We start from the raw sequence: 23027 nt of genomic DNA on the forward strand, positions 1-23027 counted from the left end.
GTGGTGGACATTCCAGGCTGTGCCGAGACTGTGATGGGACGCTCCAGGGCAGGCGGCCACTGTGCACTATCTCAAACCCTTGGGGTGCTGATGCTCATGACATGTGGGTACCTATAGCGGCTGCAGTCTGCTCAGGGACTGGTGGGAGCAAGCGCCACACTCCTGTGGCTCGAGCCCCAGGCATGGAAATGCCCGCCTGGCCAGCAGGTGGCAGCATTTGCCCGACGTGGCTGGGCACCTGGGTCCCGCAGCTGGACTCCAGGCCTTCCCATCACCAGCTCTCCCGCACACAAACACAACAGACACACACCCTCCACCTTCCAGCCTCACCTTTAGGCTCAGAGACCCATACTTAACTACACACGCGTGTGCACATCTCCACGGCCTTACGCATGCCAACACCACACGCAGCCCCACACACGGCAAGCACTGGACCCACCCAGACACACTGAGATACGTGTGACTATGGGTACATCTGGGGGTACCTGGCTCTTGAGAGGTCTCTGCAGAAGGCATCCGGAAGGGCCTGTTTCAGCCATGGGAGTGGGCTGGATGAGGATGGGAGAGGGTTCAGGCAGGAGCAGCTAGGGCTGCTGTTTCCCGAGGACCCAAGGAAGTTCCCGGCCATCCTGCAGCTGAGAAAATGGGGCACAGCCCCCACACCTGTTCCCAAATGTCCTCGGGCAGGGCTGCTTCTGCCTTGGCTTGCCATCGAGGAAGACTGCAGGTCACTCCAGGGGCTGCTCTGAGGCAGGCAGGGGAGGGCAGAGGGAGAAGGTCCTAGCAGAAGGTTACATAAATGGCTGTATTGTTTAACTGCGTCCCCTAATAGGTCCCAAAGCCTGACCCCAAGGACATCTTGGCCCCACCAGCCCAGAGACCAGTGGGAGGGAAGATGGTGCCTGGGATCAGACGAGGAGGTACAGGTGGAAGGAACAGGCTGAGAAAGTAGGGAGGGTACCTGAACTTGGACAGCCAGAGGGAGAGCAGCTGGTTGGGGAGCAGCAGGCTGGCCTCCAACCCCCAAGCCCCATAAAGGAGGAGCTTTGCTGGGCACAACTGCCAGGAGGACCCACTAGAGAATGTTATTTAAAGTGGGCTTTCCTTAGCTTCTGGGGCCACAAACGCCTGCGAGAGTCTGGTTGCCCAGGAAAGTGTCTAGCCGGTCACACTCACACAGTGGGAAGAGTCCAATGGAAAGGATCCCACAGAGCTGGCCTCAGAGGAGCAGTCAGCTGCCAGGGAAGGGACAAATTCTTGGCAGTCTGGGGTGGCCAATGTCAGGATTCGTTGAAGCATCCCCTCCCCCATGAGGGGACAGGATTTGGAGGCCAGTGGGTCCTGCCCAGGTCACCTGTGAATGTGCCACGGGTGGGCTCTGAAAATCCAGCCCTAACCACGTGCCTCCTTGTTTCTCTGACTGTCCAGTGGGTGGGCAGCACATTTCCCCGGAAGCCTGCCCTCAGGACCTGAGGGCCTGCTGTTCTGCGGATCGTGGCCCAAAGCAGTCAAACTGAGCCCCTTGGGCCCATCTCTCCTTCCTACCCACTCTGCGCCTGGGCACCCAAGGCCAGAGCCCCTTTCCCACAGGGCACTGCCTACCTCAGTGATTGGCTGCTTGGCTTGTGGACTGCAGCTCAAGGCCACCGGCCTCCTGTGAAAGAGGAGCCCCCAGGCAGAAAGAGGAGGCAGGACAGGCCTCCGGAGGCCCAGGCTTTAGCTGAGCCTGAACAAACTGAACCTCGGCCTGTGCTGCCGAGAGACCCTGAAACCCATGTCTGGGGCCTAAGAAGGAGGGTGGCTGTGTTCTGCCAACACCGGCACTGAGGATGGCCGGGCTCTGGGCTAGGGGGCAGGAGACCTCAGGCTCATCACCACCCTCTCTGCGTCTCAGTTTTCCCACTCATTAAATGGGCACAACACTCACCAAAACTCCTTCCAGCCGGGACACGTGGAGGCTCTCTCCACGGCCTAAGTGCTGCGTCTGTACTGGTGGACCTCACTGCTCTACCCACACCCTTTCCCCCCAGCATGCACTTGGCTCCTCCTTCAGGTCTGTACTCAAATGGCACCGCCTTTCTGTGGCCTCCCTAACCACCTGCGTAAGGTGGTAGCTGCACCCCCAGTGCCCTGCTGGGCCCCGCTCTGCTTTATTTATAGCACATTTGACCATCTGACATGCCCCAGGACCCACTATTTAGTGGTGGCTAGAATCTTCCCACTGCTAGACTCCCCGTGATTCAACTGGTTGTGTGTGTTCACGGTTTACTTTTAATGCCTAGAGCGGGAGCTCAAGACATGTTTGTGGGTGGGAAGGGAGGAAAGGACAAAGGAGGAGGAAAGGGAGCAGAGCGGGGAGGGCGGGGGGCGGAGGGGAAAAGGGCGAAAAAAAGGAGAAAGAAAGAAAGGAAGTCTTCCTGTGGGGAAGTGTGCATTTCCTATCTAGTGATGTAACCACGTGACCCCAGCTCTCAGAGTTGGGAAATGTCCAGAAAATACTTCCTTCTAGATAATACTTGCTCCCAGTATCGCCTTGCCCCATGGGATCAATGGCCTCACTTGGGCGGCTACAAGAAAGCGTGGCTATCGCTAACACTCAAGGACCTAGGACAGTCTCCAGGCAACAGCCCTTGTGTCCCAGGATATCAGAAGGTGCCACTTATTAGAGATGCTGATTTGATGGAGGACCAGCATTCCAGGAGCAGGGGCTTGCCTGGCGTGGTCCCAGGCTAACTCTCTTTGCTATCCCTCAGGTGGGGTCCCCAGCTGTACGAGAACTTCCTGAGCCCAGCCTCCAAGGCGAGAGCCACCCATGGGAGCAGCCAAGGCAACAACCCACCCACCCGCTCCCACCCACCACCCCTCCGGGTGGCCCAGGCAGCATGTCATTGTCTCTAGGCCAGCTCCTGCACTGCCCCTCCCACAGGCCACCTCCTGATTTCTAACTTAATTTATTTTGACATCATTGCTGCCATTTGACCTCCTTACAGAGTCACATGGTGCTTAAAACTCATTATCCCCCCATTGAAACGGGAAGTTAATTAAACCCTTCACAGAGCCAGTGTTGACAAATGTCAGGATAAGCCCCTGATGCAGCTGCCCAGCGGCTCCAGGGCCTTGAGCTGACTGGTAAGGGGGGTGGGGGGGCCGGCCCAGCCAGGGGCCACAGGACAGGCTGGGCCCCCTTTCCCAATGCAGCAACCAGTGTCCATTTTGAAGCAGAGGGTATAGATTTCCTAGGGAGAATCCAGCTCTGCCACTTACCTGCTGTGTGGCCTTGGGCAAGCAACTTCATTACTCTGAGCCTCAGTTTACTCATCTGGCAAATGGGAATTCTAATAGTCCTGCAGGGAGCTTGGCACTGAGGAACCCACCATGACCTTACTCCCATGGCTGCTAGTATAAGATGACAAAGCACTGAGTGCTGTGAAAGAGGCCCCTGGTCCCCACGAGCTGGAGCAGAGAGGAGAAGCCTAGTCTTGTCTGGGAGGAGTCAGGGCCTTCAAGGAAGGATGAGTGGGCCAGGCAGTGGGAGGAAAAAGTGCAACGACAGCAGGAACAGCTATTGCAAAGGCCCAGGCCACAGAATACCAGGACCCACGTACAAAGAGGTCCAGAAATAAGGGTAAGAGCAGAACAGGCCGCAGCAGAGATTATAACGATGGCTTCAGCCTGCAGCAGGGATAGGAGTGGCTTTGGAGGGCTGGCAGGAAGGGGGCGACAGTAGTTAGGGTGGTGGGTAAGGGAGGCTTGGAGCAGGAAGGGGGTGGTAACAGTGTTTCAAGGGCATTTCAGAGCTATAAGGAAGTGAAGTCATGGACACTGGAGGGACAGTAAAGCAGAAAGAGGGCTCTCAGTGTGTCCTGGCATCCTGAGTACTTCATGTGGCCTGGCCCAAGGATATGCTCCCCACAGTCTGCTCCAGCGCCAGGCATTTGGAACCCCACCCTCCTTACCTTTGCACCAGCTGACAATGCCCTTCTCCCATCACTCTTTCTTGAGAATCCTCTTCATCCTTCAATGTCCAGCTTAAGTTTCTAGAACTTTCTTGGATTCTTTGGTCATAGCCCAACAACCAGAGCAGGGCCTGGCACATGGAAGGTGCCACTATTAGTCTCCTCCTCCACACACAGCAACTGCCAGGCCCTGAGCCACCCTCCTGGGGCAGGGCAGCATGGAGCATGCCCACAGACTGCCTGCCCACAGGTCAGAGGGCAGAGGTAGATGGGATGTGAGCCCAGAACCACAGTGGCATCAAGGCTAAAGGAGCCCTGAGGGGTCAGGGTCCACCCCCACTTACAGGTGAGGAAACCAAGGACCAGATTGGTTAAGGACTTGCTCAGATCACACCTTCTAAAATGGCAGAACCAGGATCCCAACCCAGTTCTCCCAGCTCCCAGGCCAGGGTTAAGAACACGAGCTCTGGAGTTAGCCTGCCGGGGATTACAGGAAGTTCTGCCACTTCTGAGCTGAAGGACCACTCTGAGCCTTAGGGTCTTCATTATGGCCGCAAGCAGTCTTGAATGCTATGTCCCAGGCCCAGCTTTGCCACTTTCTGCCTGGGTGACCGCGATGGTTGTAACCACCAGAAGGTTGCAGAAGGATGCCATGACAGGATATGAACCAGCCCAAAGGAAGGGCTTAGAAAATACTGGTGATGCGAAGATGACATCACCCCTGAAGTAGGTGCCCAGGACAGACCCATGCGCAGGAGCCTTTCCTGGGCCCAAACACCTTTGGTACCTCCTGGAGGGCCTCCAGGAAGCCTGCTATTAGCCTTGGAATCCAGCAAGCAGAGAACGAGCTTGGCCAGAGCAGCCCAGCTCCACGCAAAGCCCCTCTAGTTCCACAGTGGGCATTGGCAGTCCCCTATGAGGACTGAATGCAATGCTGTTTTTCCCCACTAATGACCTTTGGAGGTGAATCCTGGCACTACCTGCAGACACACAGGGGCAGGTGGAAATTAGGGTTCACCACAGGCAGCCTATGGAGGATGGTGGTGGCCAAGTGGAACATCTTCAGCAACACCATACCCTGCTCCTCTTCTCACACCTGATTAGGGACTCCTGCTAAGCCCCACTCAGATGCCACCTCCTCCAGGCCACCTTCCCTGACTTCCTCAGGCAGAGGTAGGTGCTCCCGCTCTGGGCTCACTTCCTTTCAACATTTCTTGCTCCGCTTCCTTCATGATCAACAGACCTTCCTTGAGGGCATAGTAGTGTGTTCAAGTTCCGATGGCATTGCCACTGGTCACCAGCAATGCAATTTCCTCCTCTGTACAACGCCGGTAGTAATATCCCTTGAAGGGCAGATTGAGGGGCAATGTATAGATGGAAAGTGCTCCAGAAACAGCTCTCACCTGTGTCAGTGCTGTCATGGCATTTCATGGGCCTAAGACCCTCGCAGATGCCTGGGGTCTGCACCTGGGAAGGCCCCGCACTTGGTTTAATGCTCTACTGTCGCTGCCCTGAAATTCTTAATTTTTGAACAAGGGGCCCCACGTTTTCATTTTGCACTTGGCCCCAAAAATGATATGGTCAGTCCTGGTCAGCAGGTTCTATTTCCGACTTGCCTCTGCCCCTAAGTTGCTGGGTAGTTTGGATGTCTTCCTCTTCTTGGGGCCTGGGTTTTTTTTCATCTGTATATGGGCCAAGAAGTGCCCCAAGTGATGCCCATCTTCTTATCCTGCACCCTATACAGACATCACTAATCAATCATGGCTCTTTCTCCTGCTGTCCCTCAGGATCCTCCTTAACACAAATCTCCAGCCATTCCAGCAGCACCAACCTGGGTGTGCATGAAGCCTCAAACACAGCAATAGGTGCTAGCCTATTGCCACCTCCTCCAGGAATCCCTGACTCCCATGTCCCCGTCTTTGGGAAGGCAGTAAGGCCCAATGGGAAGCACAGACAGGTGGTGTGCCCCATCTAGTTGACAAATATTGTGGGAGCCCTGGGCTGAATGAAACAGCTAGCCATGGGCCTCACATTCCTCAGTGAGAGGGTACAGCACGAGGCAGCTACAAGAAGGTTGTACCCACTGGCCCTGGGTAGGGAGCCCTGTGATGCTGGGCATCTCTCGGCCTCCCAGCCTTAGTGTTCCTGTCTGTCCAGCAGTGGTGGGTGGTCTCGGGGTGGACCTCAACCTCCTGTCCTGCCTGCTACTCTCCTATCCAGAGATCATTGAGGGAAGTGGCAAGGTAGGGAAGAGTTCCCAGGCTTCAAGGGTAACCAACCCTTCTTTTCATCCATGGGGTGGGGTCAAAGGTAACAGAAGTTGGAATGGTGGGGGGAATGGGGGTTCATGGGCAGAGGGCTCTGCACCGAACTAGCCTTGCATGTGACGATCGTCTGCCATCTGGTGGGAGGGGATCTTTGCAAGTTTTTCCTGGTAGCCCTGGGGCCCTGCTAACTCCCTATTTCTTATGAATATGTGGGAGAGGGGGCAGGCACCAAATGCAGGCCAAGAATATTAAAATTGTGCTCCCGGGGAAAACGCGAATATTGTGTGACCTTGAGCTTCACTGGAAATGGGTGTCCTCTGGTATCGCATAAACACATCCAAAAGCCAGGAAAGTTGTCTCCATCTAGGACCCTCGCTCCCTTCCTACTGTCCAGGACGGGAGGGGCATGGGTGTTCCCTCAGCCCACCAGGGGCCTGCTTCCTGGGCCTCCAGCAGGGGCGCCACACAGAGGAGAGGTCCCAAGAGACAACCTCCGTGGGCTGCTGGGGGTGGGGGGGAAAGGACAGACCCCTGGCTTCCACAACCTCCCAGATTTCCAGCCAGATCTGACCGCAAGAGAAGACTCTCCATTTGGGGGTCACGGCCACTGGGGTGGCAGACCCAGTGTAATCTCGGACAGAAGCCCTCACCAGCCAGAGCCGGCTCCACACCCTAAATCCGGCCCAAGACAAACGTGGAACGTCAAGGAATTGGGCTTCCTGACCCCTCACTGCCCGAATCCCGCGAGCGGAAGAGGACACAGAGCCCCGGCTTTCTGAGTAGGACCGAGGACCTGGGGGCGGAGTTACAGAGAAGGGGGAGGTGCCGTGTGAAGCCGAGGCGGGGCGAGGGAGGAGCCAGGCTGCCAGGGCAGGGGTGGGGCGGAGCCTGAGCGTCTAGGGGCCGAACCCAGTCTGGTCAGGCTTGGGGGAGGAGCTAGCATCGAGGGGCGGGTCCAAAAGGCCTGGAGTCTGGCCGGATACGGTGCGGAGGAGCGGCGAAAAGGAATAGGTCGCCAAGTACGAGACAGGACTGGGGACAAAGCTGTGGGGCCAAAAGAAGAGTCGCGGAGGCCAGAGATCTACCCAGGGCCGTGGGCGCGACCTCCAGAAGAGGCTGGCGCGGTGAGAGCGGGGCCAGACGGGGCGGGGCCTCGGCGTCGGGGGCGGGGCCAAGGAGGCAAGGAACTGGGATCCGCTCGGGGGCGTGGCCTCAGCCGAGAGGGAGGGGCGGGGCCAGCGCTGTGCAGGCCGGGGCCGGCCCGGAGGCGCGGCGTCCGTGACGCTCAGGCCCTGCCCCGGCCCGCCCGCCCGCCGGCCCCGAGCGCCCCGGCCCAGGCCGCCCGGTTCGCCGCGCTCTGCCCACAGGTTCCATTGAGAAAAGCTGAGCGGCGGCGGCGGCGGCGGCGGCGGCGTCTGCGCGGGAGCCGAGGACCGGCAGCAGCCCGCCGCCCGCCGCCCCCGGCGGTCCGCGCGCCCGCAGCGCAGGGCCGAGCCTCCGGCCTCCGCAGCGGCTCCGGGCCGGGCGCGGCGGGCTGGGGGCGCAGGCCGGGGCGGCGGTGGAGCCCGGGGGCCGTGGGCATGAGCCGCTCCGCAGCACCGCCGCGCCCCTGCCGCCCGCCGCTGCCCGCCAGGGGCTAGAGGCGGCCGCCGGGAGGGCACGCGGCGCCGGAGACATGTCCAGAAGGAAACAGAGCAACCCCCGGCAGATCAAGCGTGAGTCAAACTTTGCCCGCCCGACCGCCCCGACCCCCGCCGGCCCCCCGCCGAACCCGCCCGCCCCGCTCTACCCGCGGCGCCGGCGACCTTCACCCCGCGCCGCGCCCCCCGCTCTCTGTGCCAAGCGCGCCGTAATCTAATCTCCGCAGCGGGCTGGGCCCCCGCGTCTCGGCTCAGCACCGGGGGTCCGGCCCGGAGAGGTGTCCGCCCAGAGGTCCGGGAGCGGGGTGGCCGGGGGCGCGCCTACCTAGCAGCCGGCCCCTCCCCTGCATCCCCCGAGATGGTGCGGCGATAAGGCGGCACCGATCTGGGCTCAGATAAAGTTTAAAATATTCCATTCTGCAAGTCCCATCCTGATAAGATCGCTCTGTCGGGACGGGCTGAAATTGTGATCTTATCTCACGCGGTTGACTCTCCCAGGCTTTGTATCTAGAGGGAGAAAGAAAGACCTGGGAGGAAGAGGGGGCACCCGGGGCCGCGTGGAAATGCATGGCCAAGTGGCGGGGACCAGCCCGCGCCCACCACCACTCCTACTGCCCAAAGAGCAGCGTGGCTTGTGGGGGTGGGGGCCGCGTGCGGCTACCGCAGCCCGAGCGTCGGGCTCCAGCCGCTCAGACCTCGGAGTCCTATCACCGGTGTGTCGAACTCGAGCCTTCCTTGCTCGGAAACAGCCTTCTGGAGATCTGACCCTGCCAAGGCCGCACGGGCAGCAGAAGGCGCGCTCAGATGCCCTCGAGCACAACCCCCTCATCCAAGGAGCTGCTCCAAAGCAGAGGGGGGGTCCTGGGTCAGGGTCGCCTCTATGCGCGTCCAAATTTCTCGCCCATCTGGCCCACGGACCACTCCACGGGGACTGAGTGGCCGTTGTGTCCACACTGCGGATGCCCCGGCGATAAGAGAGCCCCGCACTCTCGGGGCTACTCAGCTGGTGGAGGAGCGACAGAGCTAGCGCACAGGAAGCGCCGCTCCCCACCCCACGCCAATAATAACTTAGTGCTTCGGCGTCCAGGGCGGGGGCGCGGGACTTCCTCCGGGGGTCGCATCTCCCTGGCCAGATGGGCAGGTAGTCAGGGCTGCCCGGGAGACGACGAGAGGGGGCCGGCCAGGCACCCGGGTACTGCTCCTTCAGTCCACACGACCACTGCCACCAGGACCGCGTGTGCGAACTCCTGGGGGAATGTCTACTCCAGCGGTCCGGGGGAGGGGGGGAAACGCAAACATGAATCCGGGTTCCCGTAACCCGACTCCCTTAGTGTGCAAGTGGGACCTATTTTCAGAAAGTCGCCTTCTATCAAGTCAACTCAAGTATTAAAACCACCCACAGGTCCGGATCTGCGCGCGTTCTCTGGTTTCTTTTTCCCCTCCTCCCCTGTGCGCCTCTGTTCGGTCTGTTCTCGTGTGTGCGTATGTGTATGTGTTTCAGCGTGATGAGAAATGCAGATAGCGCGGGCAGGGAGATCGCAGGTTGGGAACCGATCGCCAGCGCTGATAAGGTCTCGAGCGGGGCGAGCGCCCGGGCCCAGCTGGGTCAGCCGAGCGGTGCGCGTTGGGGACAGGGACCACAGCGTGCGCACGGGCGAGCCCCTGCTGCCCACTCTCCGCGCCCCGACGACCCCCGCAGGGGAGGAGGCTGGGCCTGGGAGGCGGGGCCGGGCACTCTCCCTGCAGCCGGCGGCTCGGGGAGCCTCCTCCCTACTGCAGATCTTGGCGCGTTAAGATGCGAGCGCTGATTGTCACCAAGCGGCGGCGCCCGCCCGCCAGCCCTCTGCCCGCGGTTGTGCGTACGGCCCTCGCAGCTGTGCGGCCGCTGTGCTGGCCTCACCTGCAACCAGGCCGCTGGTGTAGAGGGGAGGGGACCGAGCGCTTGGGGCCGCCGCGCCCCACGCCCCCAACAAAGCCGGGGCGCAGCTGCCCGCGCCTCTGTGCGCCTTTTGTTCCGCGCAGAGATAGATGTGCCACGCTGATAAGGCGCGTAACCGATGGCGGCGGCGATAGGCGCTTCCATTTATTAACTTCAAACGTGGGAGCGGGGGAGGGCGAGGCGGGAGCGCGGCCTTGGCCGGCCAGATGGCTGACACGATAGGCCGGGCCGCGCTGGGGGAGCGCGCGGGGCAGAGCGCAGCCCGGGACCCCTGACTCCCCCGGCCCGCTGAGCTTTCCTGCCGCCCGGGTCGATGTGAGCTCTGATAAACACTGGGGCCGGTCGGCTGGATGGCGATCGCCAAGGGTGATAAGAGGCCTTATCTAGGGCCACCAGGCCCCGCCGGTTCGAGGCAACAACAGCGTGGGGGCGTCGCGGCTGAGGCGAGTGGGGACCTCAGACCCCAGCGGAGGCAGGGGGAACTGGCGTCGGAGCCAGGGTGCGTCTGTCTGGGCGAGTTTTCGTCCCAAACACTTAATTGCCAAGAAGTTGATTCCCCCCCTGCGGGTGGTACAGTCCATCAAAATGAAAGAAAAGTGAGTGCTGGCCTGGAGAGGGGAGGGCAGGGGAGGAGGACACCCCGCCCCTGATTCCTATTAGATAGTGTGAGATAGCCAGAGGTGGGGTTGGCACCTCCAGCAGGAGAGAAGGTGTTTTTCCCCTTGAATCGTGTTGAGGTTGGTATCGTTTCTGGCAAGTATGTGCTGTGTAACCTGCTCGGAGTTTTCTTGAAAAAAAAAAAAACAAGGTGGTTTCCGTCGCCCATGCTGAGTTTTGGGGGACCCACAAATGTCTTTTTGAGCAGGTCCCCCAAATCAGAAGAGAAAGTCGTCGTAGACCTGCCCTGGTTCACTCAGAATGACTTTATTGAGCACTGGCTGTATGCAAGCACTGGGTCATACTACTTTGGGGAGATGGGAGGGGGTGAGGCTGGGAGCAGTATGGGAAGGCAAGACAGGGTAGGACAGGCAATGGAGAGTAGATGGGGTACATTAAGCAGTCTGGGACAGTTCCTGGAGTGGGGGGAGGGTCCAGTGAGGTCAGGAAGGGCCTGTCATGGTGTTGCACCAGGGCCAATGGGCCTCAGTTTCCAACTCTGAAAAATGAATGATGATTCCTGGCTGTTGTGGGGAGAGTGAAGGGCTGAGAGGCACATAATGCTAGGGAAGGCTCATTCTGTGGGAGGAGGCGAGAATGAGGTCAGGACCGTGGGGCCTCAGTTTCCCTTTCTGAAAAATGGGGGTAGGAGTGAAGCCCCAGGTCAGACTGGGGATATTGAGGTGCCACAGAGCCCCTTTACAATGGGAGGTCTGTCAGGGACCGTGGATCCCAGATACCAAGTGGAAACAGGCCAGCTAGGGAAGGGGCTTCCAGAAGACGCTGGCTGGGCCTTCCCCAGCCCTACCTCTCCCTGCCAATCCCAGCCCCAACAGCTGCTCTAGCTCTATCTCAGATGATGGTGTTTTTCACACATTCTCAGAGTTTGATTAAACAAATTATTGGTGGCCACAGGATGACTAATTTACTCCGAGCTTCAAAGTCACCAGCCTTCTCTCCCCAGCAGCCCAACGCCCACCTGTGGGACTGGGAGTCAGTGCTTTCTGGCAAGGGCCAGTTCCGGCAGAGACTGGGTTAGGCCCTGAAAGGAGATGAGGTGGTCTCTGTGAGTTTTTGTAAGTGTAAGCACAATTGTCTGCACAGAGCCATGCACACTCTCTTTCCATGTATGGGAGGCACCTGGAGTCTGCCTGGTTCCCAGGGGCCACCTTGCAATGCCCACCACCCCACGGGGATTGGCAGAGAAGTGAGGAAAGGGGGCTGTGGTGACCTGGCTGCCCCCGCCTGACTCAAGCCACCATGGGCAGCTCACTTTGCCTTCCACAGCCTCTGAGAAACAGGTGTGATAGTGCCTGCCATCCAGAGGTTGACAGGGACCTAAGTCCTGTTGTTAGTTGGCTTGGGCTCCTTCTTCAGAGCCCTAGGGTCATGGGGACTGGGCTATAGTGAGCAAAGGGGACAGCAGGCTTAGAGACAGCAGAGGGACTTGCTCACTACCCTCACTCCTGAACCTGGACTTGAGTAGCGTTCTGGTACACTCTGGAGCCCAGTCTTACCTGGATGGTGGGGCTTCACCCGGCTCCAGACCGTTCTTGGTTTTTCTGCATTCCTAGGCCTCTAGGAAGATAGTTCATTTGTTAGTAATAATGGTATTAATAGTAGCTAATACTTACAGAGCTTACTCTATACCAAGCCACATATTAACTTAAAGCAGGTCCTATTCTTATCATCATTTATATCTGGGATAACTGAAGCACAAAGAGGTTAAGTTTCTCACCCAAGAAAGTGGCAGAGCCAGAGTTGGAATGCAGGCAGCCTGGCCCCTTGCTCTGACCCAGCATGTCCATGAACATCACACTGCTTTCCCGCGGTCCTCTCACCTCTGCCTGCCTCTGGGCTTCTTTGGGCCTCAGTCTCCACACCTGTGAAATGGCCTTTGGGAGCAGAGGCTCCCTGGGGTCTTTCCCAGCCCTGCTCTTGCTGAGTCTCCCATGGCCTTCTTCCTGAGACATTCTTGTGCAGGGGTGGCCCCTGGGGAGACTTCACCCAGTCCTACCCAGGGGCCTGAGACTGGCCTAGTCCCAGCCGCCCAGCCAGCCCCTCCCCGGAGGTCACCGGGAGCCCAGCATGGCACCAGCACCGCCAGCGATTTAAATGGGTCAGTTGAGGAAGAAAGGAGGAGGGAATGCGATGCCATTAATTGTACCCCTTATCTCCTGTTTCTATGCCAACCAGACGTTCCTGGGGCTTGACGGGCTCGTGAATAATACTCCCGGCCGGCCTATCTGCCATCGACAGGCCTCCTCCTGGAGGCAGCTGTTGCCTCGCCGATTGTTATCACCTACCCCATAGACCCAGACCTAGGCCCTCACGTAGGCTGGCCAGGCCACACTCGGGCACCTGGCTGGGCTCCTGCCCACCCAGCCACCACACCCCTGGATCTTCCTGGAGCTGCCCTTGGCCCCTGTCCCCATTTCACAGATGGGGAAACTGAGGCCACAGCCACATGTGTGCTCTCTGGACCTCATCTGCTGCTCCCCACACCGGCAAGTGGGGCCAGTGGTGAAGGGGGTTCCACCTGCAGAAAGTGTCAGCCTCTGTGGGCCTCAGTGCCCTTGGCTGTGGCAGAAGGGGGCAGATGGTCCCACTGGTAAGAGCTTAGCTCCCTTCAAGCTGCACTGCATGTAGCCCTGTGAGAAGGGAAGAGCCTGCACTCGTGAGGGCAGCTCCCATCAGGGCTGAGCCCCTCCCAGGGCTGCGCACAAGCTGAGACTGGGAGGATCTCTCTCTCTGGCTTCCTTCAGTCCCTTCCGGCCTCAGTGCCTTTGCACTGGCTGCTCAGAGCCCCCACCAGTAGGTCATCCCCCAGCTCCATCCCCACCTTTTGTGAAGTGACCTCATCAGTCGATGTGATTGCTTACTCCCTGGGAGCAGGGAGTGGGTCCTCTCCTCACAGAGTGGGCCTTCCCGAACTCTGTCAGATGAATGATCTAATGGGTTCAGGACATGAAGTGGACATGGGCTGGAATCCTGGCTGTGGCACTTACTGGCCGGGGGACTAGGAGCAATACCTGCCCCGTGTGAGCCTCGTTTTCCCCATTTACAAAATGGGGATGATGGCCTTGCTTGCCCCTGGGCACAACTGTGAGAATCGAAGGGAAATGCACGTCATCTGAAACAGGTCCCACCAACCATCCTGCTTCTCCTCCCCCTCGGCAGTATCTCTGTGATTGGTTGGGTCACATCTGTAGTTTCCCGCTTATATGAGATGGAGAAGTCCCTTTTCCCAAACTCTCTTCCGAAGAGTAAAATACAACCCCTGCCTGACCCTGTGGCCCACAGAGCTCACTGTGCCAGCCCCAGGTCACCGGCCACCCTTCTTCCTGACTGGCCTTGCCCTCCTCATTCCCGCCACGTCTTGCCAAGTGGGTTCCCAGGCTGTACAACCTTAGCACATTGCTTACCCTCTCTGGACTGGGATCTCCTTTGTCAGAGGAGAGGGAAAGAGGAAGGGCTGCACTGGAGAGTGGTCAGTGATGTTCTTCTGCCCCCTACCCACCTCTTCACCTTCCTACCTGAGCTCTGAGTGGATCTGGACAAAGCCAGCTCAGAGTTGAGGGGTCACAGGGCAGAGGACCCCCGAGTTTCCTGTGTCACTGTGCCCATTTCACAGATGAAATGGGAGCTGGAGGCCTAGAGAGGCAGATGGGCTTGTGGAGGGTCCCCAGCCAGTAGTTGGAAGCGCCAGGAGAGCGGTGAGCCCATCTCAGCCTGGGAGAGCGGGTCCAGGAAGAGTGGGGATCTCCTCAGGAAGGCACACTTAGTGGTTCCTGGCAGGGGGCCAGGCAGCATCAATGTGCTACTCCCTCTGTGCCTCAGTTTGCCCACCGTGGGCACAGCCCAGTCGAATGCCCTATTTTTTCAAGTGAGGACGTGAAGGCCACAAGAGGTTGGGACTTGAATCCTGCCTTTGAGCCATGAGGAAATAGGGGGTATGGTCCAGCTCTGAGAGAGGCCTCCGCCCTCACCCAGCCTTTAGTCTCCGCATGTGGACCCGACCGAGAAACCCCCAAGTGAGGCTGGAGATTCAGCTCCAGCCCATGGCTGTTTCCCAGCTGAACACCTTGGCGAGTGTTTCCTTTGTTCCCAGCCCTGTTCTCTCATCTATAGAATGTGAGTAAAATGGTACCTGCTCCAGTGGCTGTGCTGAGAACTCAGGCACTGGGACACAATAGGTGTCGATACCTGAGGTCCCAGATCGGGTGGGGACCTGGGCCATGTGCTGCTGGATGACATGTTCCCGCCTCCCCACCTATCCATCGGGCCACCAGGTGGGCTGAGGACAGAGACCCTTCCCTTGGGGCCTCAGGGTTCCATCCCCACCCTATACCCCCAGAGCAAGCAGCTGGGGCTCTGAGCTCCAGGTCTGGGTCACCCTTTGAGGGCTCTGGGCTTCAGGACAGCCCTCACCTCCAGAGTGGGAGGCCAGTGCAGTGGGGGCCACTGCTGAGCCTTGAGTCCTGGCCTCACTGTGACCCTGTGGGCAAGTGGCTTCTCTAATGCCTCAGTTTCCACTTTTGAAGGAGGTGCTCAATAAGAGCAGCTCCCTCCTGGGGCCTTGATGTGGGGATCCATGAGATCCCAGATGCAAACTGTAAAGTGCTGACCTGGGGTTGTGTCCTAGGTGGACGCTATGGCCCTGAAATTTGCTGGCTAGAATACTGATATTTTGCCAGAAGTCCTGAGGGCTGGTCACTCCTGCCTTCCTCCCCTGTGGGTATGCGTTTTTGAAGGAGGGACTCGTGGGCAGTGGTGCCCTGACTGTACCACACCCTGGGCTGGGCTGGCCCCACACCCAAGCCCGCTTAGTCCCTTCCTGCCCAGATAGTTTACTTGTTGTTATGATCTCATCATTAGTGACTGACCCATTTTATAGGCAAGAAAACTGAGGCCCTGGGAGACTGTGACATGCTTGAGGCCTCATGACACAGGTACTGGGCCTGTGGGTCCCAGAGGTGGGCAAAGGCTTCTTTGGGCAGTGCCCGCTTAGCCCCCTAGTCCTCTCCAGCCCCTCTCCTCCCTCCTCTTTTTCCCTCCTAGCAGCCCCATGTTTGGGAGAAGACAGTGGCCCTGCTGGGGCAGGAATGTGGCAGCTGACCTTGGGCCAGAGCCCGGTGAGGCAGATAAGCAGGCCCTCCCCTTGGCCTCCTGTCCCTCCATTCTGCCTCCCCTGGGTCGGCAGCCTGTGGACTCTCATTGGTTTCCCCACCTGTAAAAGAAGGGGGATGGGGTGCTAGGGCGTAGCTTTCTTGAGCCCAGGCCTGGTGCTCCTGGTTCCTCCAGTCCAGGAGCTGGAATGGAGACAGACCCAGCCAGTATCTGAGAGTGCCTGCCTGCGAAGTGCTTTCCAGGCATCCCCTCCTGTGGTTCTCTGGTGGCCTGCTTAGGTTGGGGTTCTCAACCCATTCTACACGCAAAGAAATGGAGGACCAGAGAGAGTGGGTAGCTGCACCAGTCACACAGCACATGAGTGGTGTGGAGACAGGATGGATGGGGTGGTTTGCGGGAGCCCTCTCCCAGCTCCCAGGCTGGGTGCCTGTGTTCCAGATCCCCCGGAACTGGCAGGTGGGTTGTTTCCTGGAAAGTAGGGGAGGCCACAGGGGGCATCTCTGAATGTGCAGCTACCACCACAGACAGGTAGGATTCTGGCGTCGAGGCTCTTGGACTGCAGGTATACAGAAGTTATCTTACCTTCCTGAGCCTGTCTCCAGCTCTGCATGATGGGGGTGTCATAGGGACACTAGGCTGAGCTCTGAGGGTGCCTGGGCTTCGTGCAAATCATCGAGCCTCAGTTCCCCCTTACAAATTGGACCCGACCTCACTGGGTGCCTCAATGAGACGGATGAGACTTGACATAGGGGGTATAGCCTAGGCCAGAGCGGTGTGTCATCTGAGTTGTTTGAGAAAATTAAAATGAAGAGGACAGAGGGGCACCTCTCCCCTCCCCCCTTGCGCTGCTTCCTGACACTTACTCTTGGTGTCTGACTTCAAGCCCTCCAGCTTTCCCAATCTGCCTATCACAGCCTCCTGCTTCAATTTCCCTTTTCTCCATCAAGCCGCCACCCTGAAAGTCAGACCCAAGGAGCAAGAAGGGAAGGGGTCCCAAGGCCAGGTAGTCTTGGCTCCTTCCTGCAGTAGGGGGGGAAGAGCTGCCAGAGGGCCTCCCACTGGGAACCAGGCCTCGCAGGCAATAGTGGGTCCATCCTGGGCATTGCTGGATTCTCAGCCCCCAAGGAGTGATCTGGGGCCTGGGGCTGCCCCCTCACTGGTTTTTGGGCTATCCTTGCAGTAGGTACTCGGCCCCTCGAGACAGGAGAGAAAGCAGAGGCTCAGAGCCGTGGGCAGTCATAGGGCCTCCCCTGTCTGCTCCCGGCTAATCTGGCTCCCCAAGCTCATCCCGTGATCACCCTGGGCTTGCTGGTCATTGGTCACTACAGCATTTCCTAAGCCCCTGCTCTGTGCCCAGGACTTAACAGCCGTGAGCTCACAGCCTTCCCCACAGCAGCCTTCGAGGGAGGTTTAGTGATTAGCCCAGTACCCAGACAGGACACTGAGGCTTAGGGAGTTTAAAGGTCAGACCCAGGACTGCAGCAAGCTCCTGGGGGAAGGAGGGAGAAAATGGCTACGCTGATGGTTTTCAGAGTAGAGCTTTGTGCTCCCTGCCAAGCCTGGCGATATCCAAGTTCAAGTCCAGGAAAGCGAGGCTTTCCTGTGGTGCCGGGCAGTGTCCAGATCTGCTCTCCATGCTGTACCTCACTGGCTGCATCACCTCGGGCAAGTCCCTTCACCTTTCTGGGCCAATGTGGCCACTGCCCAGCCTTCCAGCTGCAGGAGAGCACCTAGAGCCTCAGTCATCAGACAGGGGCTCCTCCAGGCAGAAGGGGCCCTAGGGTGAGACCCATGCGCCACACCTTCGCTGCCCCTCTCTGAGTGGGAGCATTCATCCCCAGGGTCTTGTAATGAGTGCATTTGGGGACACCTTCCTCTGAATGGACAGAGGTGTTCTGTTTATGGGCTCTGTGTGCTCCCCCCGTCCCCAGGTGTTTCCTGCAGAGGCGCTGAGGAATGTGTGGGAGGCCCTCAGCATTTAAGGGGCACACTGAGCATACCCCAGGCTCCACGGGCTGCCGAGGGGCTGTGGAGTGAGCCAAGCCTTAGGTCAGGACCGGCAGGGGCAGAGCTCACCAGGATGTCCCCACCCTATTGATATTTCCTGCTTCTAGGACTTGGGCCTAGAAGAGGTCCCGGGCAGGGGACAGGGGACCCTACAGGTTACAAGGTAGGAGGGCAGGGCATTCACACCCCAGCCCCACCTGCCGTGCCCCCACACTACTGGCCTTCTTCCTGCTTTATGGGCCTGGCATAGCTCAGGAGGGCCTGGGACCACCCAGCCCCACTGGGACCCTGAGGTGGCCTCCTTCCTCAGTTTCCCTTCCTATGTGATCAGCTCACACCCAGCTCCACCAAAACCAAAGATTTTCTCAGAGAGCAGAAGGACCCCCCTATGCTTACTTCAGTGGTCTTGACAGTCCGCAGGCACCCAGGCCCTTGGGGGCCCTGGCCAGGCCAGCGGTCCTCCTCTCCCTCCCAGCTCTGCCGGCCAGAGCCCAGTCCGCCCCGAACTGTCTCCTGGTCCGGGCCTCTGGCGGGCGCAGGTTTCAGCTCCTGTGATAACTTGGAAAGTTGAACTGGCCCCATTACTGCGCTGAGATGGTTGGCGAGATACGGCCTTGATAATGGGGAAGATACCGTGTCTCCGTGGCCAATAGCCCAGCCTCTCCACCCATTAACATTCCCCACCAGCGATCCGCTCCCGAGCCTATCTCCTCCATTTCCACTCCTCCCGCAGATAAGAATGGAAATTCTGACTTCATAGCTCACTGATTAAAGTGTCTGGATTTCTTGATAATACACAGATAAATTATGTTTTTGAAAAAGAAGGTAGGGAGGAGGGTGGAGAGGGTGGGGGCCCTGGAGGGGAGCCCTGGGCTGTCTCTCCCGGCCTTTCCTGGCCCCCAGGCTGGCCATGTACTTCGTGGAATCCAGCATGCACCTCCCAGGCCTCAGTACAAAGAGAGCATCCAGGGGCCTGACTGGGGAGGCAGAGCAGGCCTCCCTTAGAAGGAAGAATCACACTGGAGGAAATGGTGCCTGGGCCCGAGGGGCAAGCCCTCTGTGGGGGGAATTTATCTTGCCAGAGCCAGGAGTCTGGACTCAGCTGCCAGGGCTCTAACTCTTGGGGCATATCTCTGTGCCTCAGTTTCCTCATCTGTCAAATGGGCCCAGGCTTGTGGAAAGGATGCAGTGCCCCCAAGGGCAGGAATTTTGCCTCTTCAGGTCTCTGCTGTCTCCTGGGCACCTAGAACAGTGCCAGGTTACCCAGTAGGTGCCCATTAAATGTTGAGGGACCAAGCAGGACCCCATTTGGGGAAAGGGAGGGCTCCCGGTTGTCTACCTACCTCATCTCCAGTCATCCTGCCTTCTGTGACTGGCCCAGCTGCCACGAGTGACAGCAGCGCCCAGATGGGACTGAGGTGCCATCTCCGCGTCTGTCTGGATAAAGCCTCCTCCTTCAGCTGATCTGAGATCCAGCGCTGATGGTACGATTAGGGGCGATTAGGGCCGGTGTGTGGCTAATCCTCCTGGTGAGGGACAGGTGAGGGTGCTGGAGGGGGGCTGGCGCCTCCAGAGGAACAGCCAGCTCCCAGCTGTGCAGGAGGGGAAACCGAGACCCTGGCAGCCTTGACATGCCCACTGGGGCAGTAGCCAGGCTGAGCCAGCCTCCCTCGTTGCAGAGAGCCCTCCAGAGGAGCTGCTGGGGCTCCCAGTGGGCACAGGGCAGCTGGCCATTGCCCATGTTTTTGCACTGGTTTTTAAAGTGACTCTTGAGAAATGAGATTCTCTGTGAGCCCAGAGGCAGGAGGTCTGAGTGGGCAGTCACCAACATTTTTGAGTCGCTCTGGGTCTCCCCGATTATAATCCTAATGGTAGGCATCGTTGGGTAAAAGCTCCCTTTACTCAGCACTTGTTGTATGCCAGGCTTGGACTTAGCCTGTATTATCCTGTAGAATCCTCCCAATAGTGCCCTTCCCAGGGCACTTCTGACCTCATGTTTCCTCAGAGAAAGACTCAAGGCTCAGAGAGGTTGAGTAGCTCACCCAAGGTCACACAGCATGGGAAGGAGCAGTAGAGAGGGCCTCTGGCTTAGAGGCCTGGTCAAGGTGAGTGACTGCTCTAGGCCACGTAGCCCTGTCCAAGATCAGTGGACAATAGGTGCCTCTATATCTGCCCCCAGAAAATTGGCTCCTTTGGTAATAAAGTTGGCTCTTTCTGTCTTTTGGGTTTTGTATTCTAAGGGAAGACACCTATTTCCAGTAAAATGTGTGTATATGCAGGGGAGTGGGACAAGTGTAGGGTGGGGTGACAGGTTTGATTCTTGCCTGGGTGGGTAGCCTGGGCAAGTGACTCAATATCCCTGGACGTCAGTTTCTTCACAGGTCTGCCCTCCTCAGTCTTTGAGGAATGAGATGGGAGAGAAATGGGGACAGCACTGGGGGCTCAGGAGTTCCCTAGGGGGCACATATGTGCAGGGACAAGGGTCCCTGGGGCTGCCAGCTACACAGCCTCCACGAATCCCACCAGCGTTGTTCTGGGACTGTTTTTAGCAATCAGCTCTGGTTTGTTGAAGCCCAGGACCCCATCCCATCCCACAGTGATACAGGTGGTTCTGAAACATTTGTCCTGTGGCCCTGGGCGTCCGTTCCATGGACTGCCCATAATTTTCACCAGAGCCAGAGGGAATGCAGAAGAAGTGTGGGGTCCGGCCTTCCCTGTCGCTGGACTGAGCTTCAGTTTCCACATCTGTAAAATGGAGCTGAAGATACTAAGACCTGCCCTGCAGGCCTTGGGCTCTGGCTGGCTCCCCTGAGAGCTCCACAGCCCTGCCCAGCTATGCCCACCTGGGCAGGACTTCTCAAGGGAGGAGTTCAGCACCCAGTCTCTAGACCACCAGCTTTGTGGCCCAGGTTCCGGTCCCAAGCCCACCCCAACATTGTCATGTCTCCTCTCTGAGCCTCCCTGCCCTTGTCCATGAAATAGGGAGTCACCAACTCCCAGGGCCCTTTTGTGAGCTGATGAGAGGGAGCTGGGTTCTTCGCTCTGCAAAGGTAGGTGTGCTGCTATCCCCATGGTGACAACCAGCCTAGACCCTCCGCCCCTTCCAGCCAGGAGCTCTGGGCCAGGGTGCTGGGTGTGTGGGCATCGCAGGAGGGCGCCCAAGAGAGGGAAGCCCCACCCCTCGGTTCCTCAGCTTGGGGGCTGGGGGTAGGGGGTGTGTTCCACCCTACCCCCCCCAACAAGAAAGAAAGAAAGAAAAGGGAACTGTGATAAAAAGGGCGATAGGCCTGTGTGGTAGGGGAGTCCTATCGCTGTTATCTATCTGCCTGCTGCTCTGAGCGGTTCTGTTGTTTCCCCTTATCTCACCCACCAAAATGCCAGAAACAAAACGTGAGCGCGCACACACACACACACACACACACACACACACACACACACACTCGCAAGCTCACTGCCCCACAACTCATGGAGCCCAAGAAAGTGGTGGCACTGGATCTAACTTGAAACCCCGGGGGGTGGGGTTCAGATTCTCTTAAAATCATCATTATCATCATCATTTTGCAAAGGGAGCCAAAAAATAGCCCTCCCTGAAATGAGTCAGCTAAAATTATGAAGTTGCCCCCTACAGTCCCTCCCTGGAGGGAAGGACGCAGCTTGGGGGTCAGGGGAGCACAGGACTTGGGGCAAGGTCCACCTGTGCTACTGCAACCTTGGGTCAGTATCTTTCCCCCTCTGAGCCATTCCTAATTGGGGGTGGGGGCGGAACCTTAGAGGAAAAGGAAGAGCCTGAACTATATATAACCAAAGTCTAACCTGTGCTGCAGGCAGCCCGTTGTGTCCCAGACTTGGGACTCAGGTTACCCAGAGCCCAGCACCCCCAGAACCTGCCCCCTCAGAATCTGGGCTCCCCCCAGAGCCCAGCTCAGCACCCTCAGAGCCCAGGCCCCTTATCCTGGCACCCCAAAGTCTAGCACTCCCAGAGCTCAGGGCCCCCCAGCGCAGCCCCTCAGTATCTGACACTCCCAGAGTCCAGCACACCTCTAACCCAGCACCCCCAAAGCCCAGCCCAGTCCCCTATCAACTTCCCCCCCCCAGTCCAGCCCAGCACCTCAGAGCCCAGGCCCCTCAGCGTGGCACTCCAGAGTCTGGCATTCCCAGAGCTCAGGCTCCCCCTAGCAAGGCCCCCAGAGTCTGGTACTCCCAGAGCCCAGCACCCTTAGCTGTCCTCCCAATCCCGCCCACCCAACAACTTCCCCCCAGGCACCCCTTGGCCAGGGAACCAAGGTCCTTACCTGTGTGCTGGTAGCCAATGGAAATGGGTCATGCAAATAAGCATGAGTGAGACCCAGGGATTGGCTGAGCACTGTGTGAGGCGGGGCCTCCTCCGTTGGATACCCTTATTATGGGGTACAGTATCCCAGCCCAGACCTTGCCTCAGTGGTAGAAATCCTCCCTTCCCCCTCCCCCCACTCTGACAGGGTGGACCTTTTTCCAAGCCTTACTGCCAGAGCCACCCATTTGCCTGGGTGCAGGGGGATGGACAGGACAGGCTGGCCTTTAGATAACCTGCTGACCCTCAGAGCCCAGACACCCACAGCATGAATTGGGGAGCCAGGACTTGTGTGTTCCTGAAATCAGCACTGCCAATTCTGACTCCCAGATAGGAACTCCAAGTTCAAAAGTGGGATGGGGACAGCTCAAGGCCAGCCAGCTCCCCTCCTACTCCCTTAAGGTACCTCCAGACCCTGTGTGTGCTGTCCCCCTACTCTGCCCTTCTCTGGCTATGATTTCTGTCCAGAACCATGTTCTGCCAGGCTCTCTGTAGCACATCTACAAGAATGACAGTCCCAACCCGTGTCCCCGACCTGCCTCCCGCTCTGTAAAGGGGAGGGCCTGGTCTCCACCTCCCAGAGCAGTTTCTGTACCCTCCAGCAAAGCAAGCCCTGTCACTCTGGACCTCAGGTTCCTCACCCACGCAGTGACGAGGTTTGCTACACTTTCTGTGTCTGTGGCATGTTCTAAAAACTTGGGGTCTTCCAGAGCTCCCATTTTCAGAAATTTACAGCACAGGAGACCACTGTCTGTAGGAAGTGTTCGAGCAATTTGGGGGATTCTCATTGTGTTCAAAATCACATTGTACCCCATGTGATATCTTGTCGGTCAGACGGAGTTCAGGTAGGCTGGACAAGCCCAGAGCCTGGCCAGAGCCCCCCCCCAGCTCCCACGGTACCGGCAGGGCTCCGTGACCCGAAAACCAGCCACAGGCGTGGGTGTTTTCAAAAATGCGTAAGTGGAAAATAGCAGAGGGGTGAGGAAGGAACGGGTTTGGGCTGAGATCTAAGGGGAGGAAACAGCCAGAACCAGGCTGCTACTGTGTGACCTCAGCTGAGCCTTTTACCTCCCTGCGCCTCCGTCCTCCACCCCGTAAGAT

The 23027-nt window shown here is 58.4% G+C and overlaps 1 protein-coding gene across 3 annotated transcripts in view; it reads left to right on the top strand.

Annotated features, from left to right (window-relative positions):
- The first annotated feature begins 7812 nt into the window (after positions 1-7812).
- Positions 7813-23027, top strand: part of ZFPM1 (zinc finger protein, FOG family member 1) — a 73823-nt gene continuing 58608 nt past the window's right edge. For all 3 annotated transcript variants that reach the window (XM_081032123.1, XM_081032124.1, XM_081032125.1), the window contains exon 1: positions 7813-7938. In XM_081032123.1, the coding sequence (XP_080888249.1) occupies positions 7899-7938 (40 nt within the window). In that variant the 5' untranslated portion in view covers positions 7813-7898. The remainder of the gene's footprint in view (positions 7939-23027) is intronic.

The sequence above is a fragment of the Rhinolophus hipposideros genome, assembly GCF_964194185.1.
Source record: "Rhinolophus hipposideros genome assembly, chromosome: 21".
Taxonomy (NCBI): Eukaryota; Metazoa; Chordata; class Mammalia; order Chiroptera; family Rhinolophidae; genus Rhinolophus; species Rhinolophus hipposideros.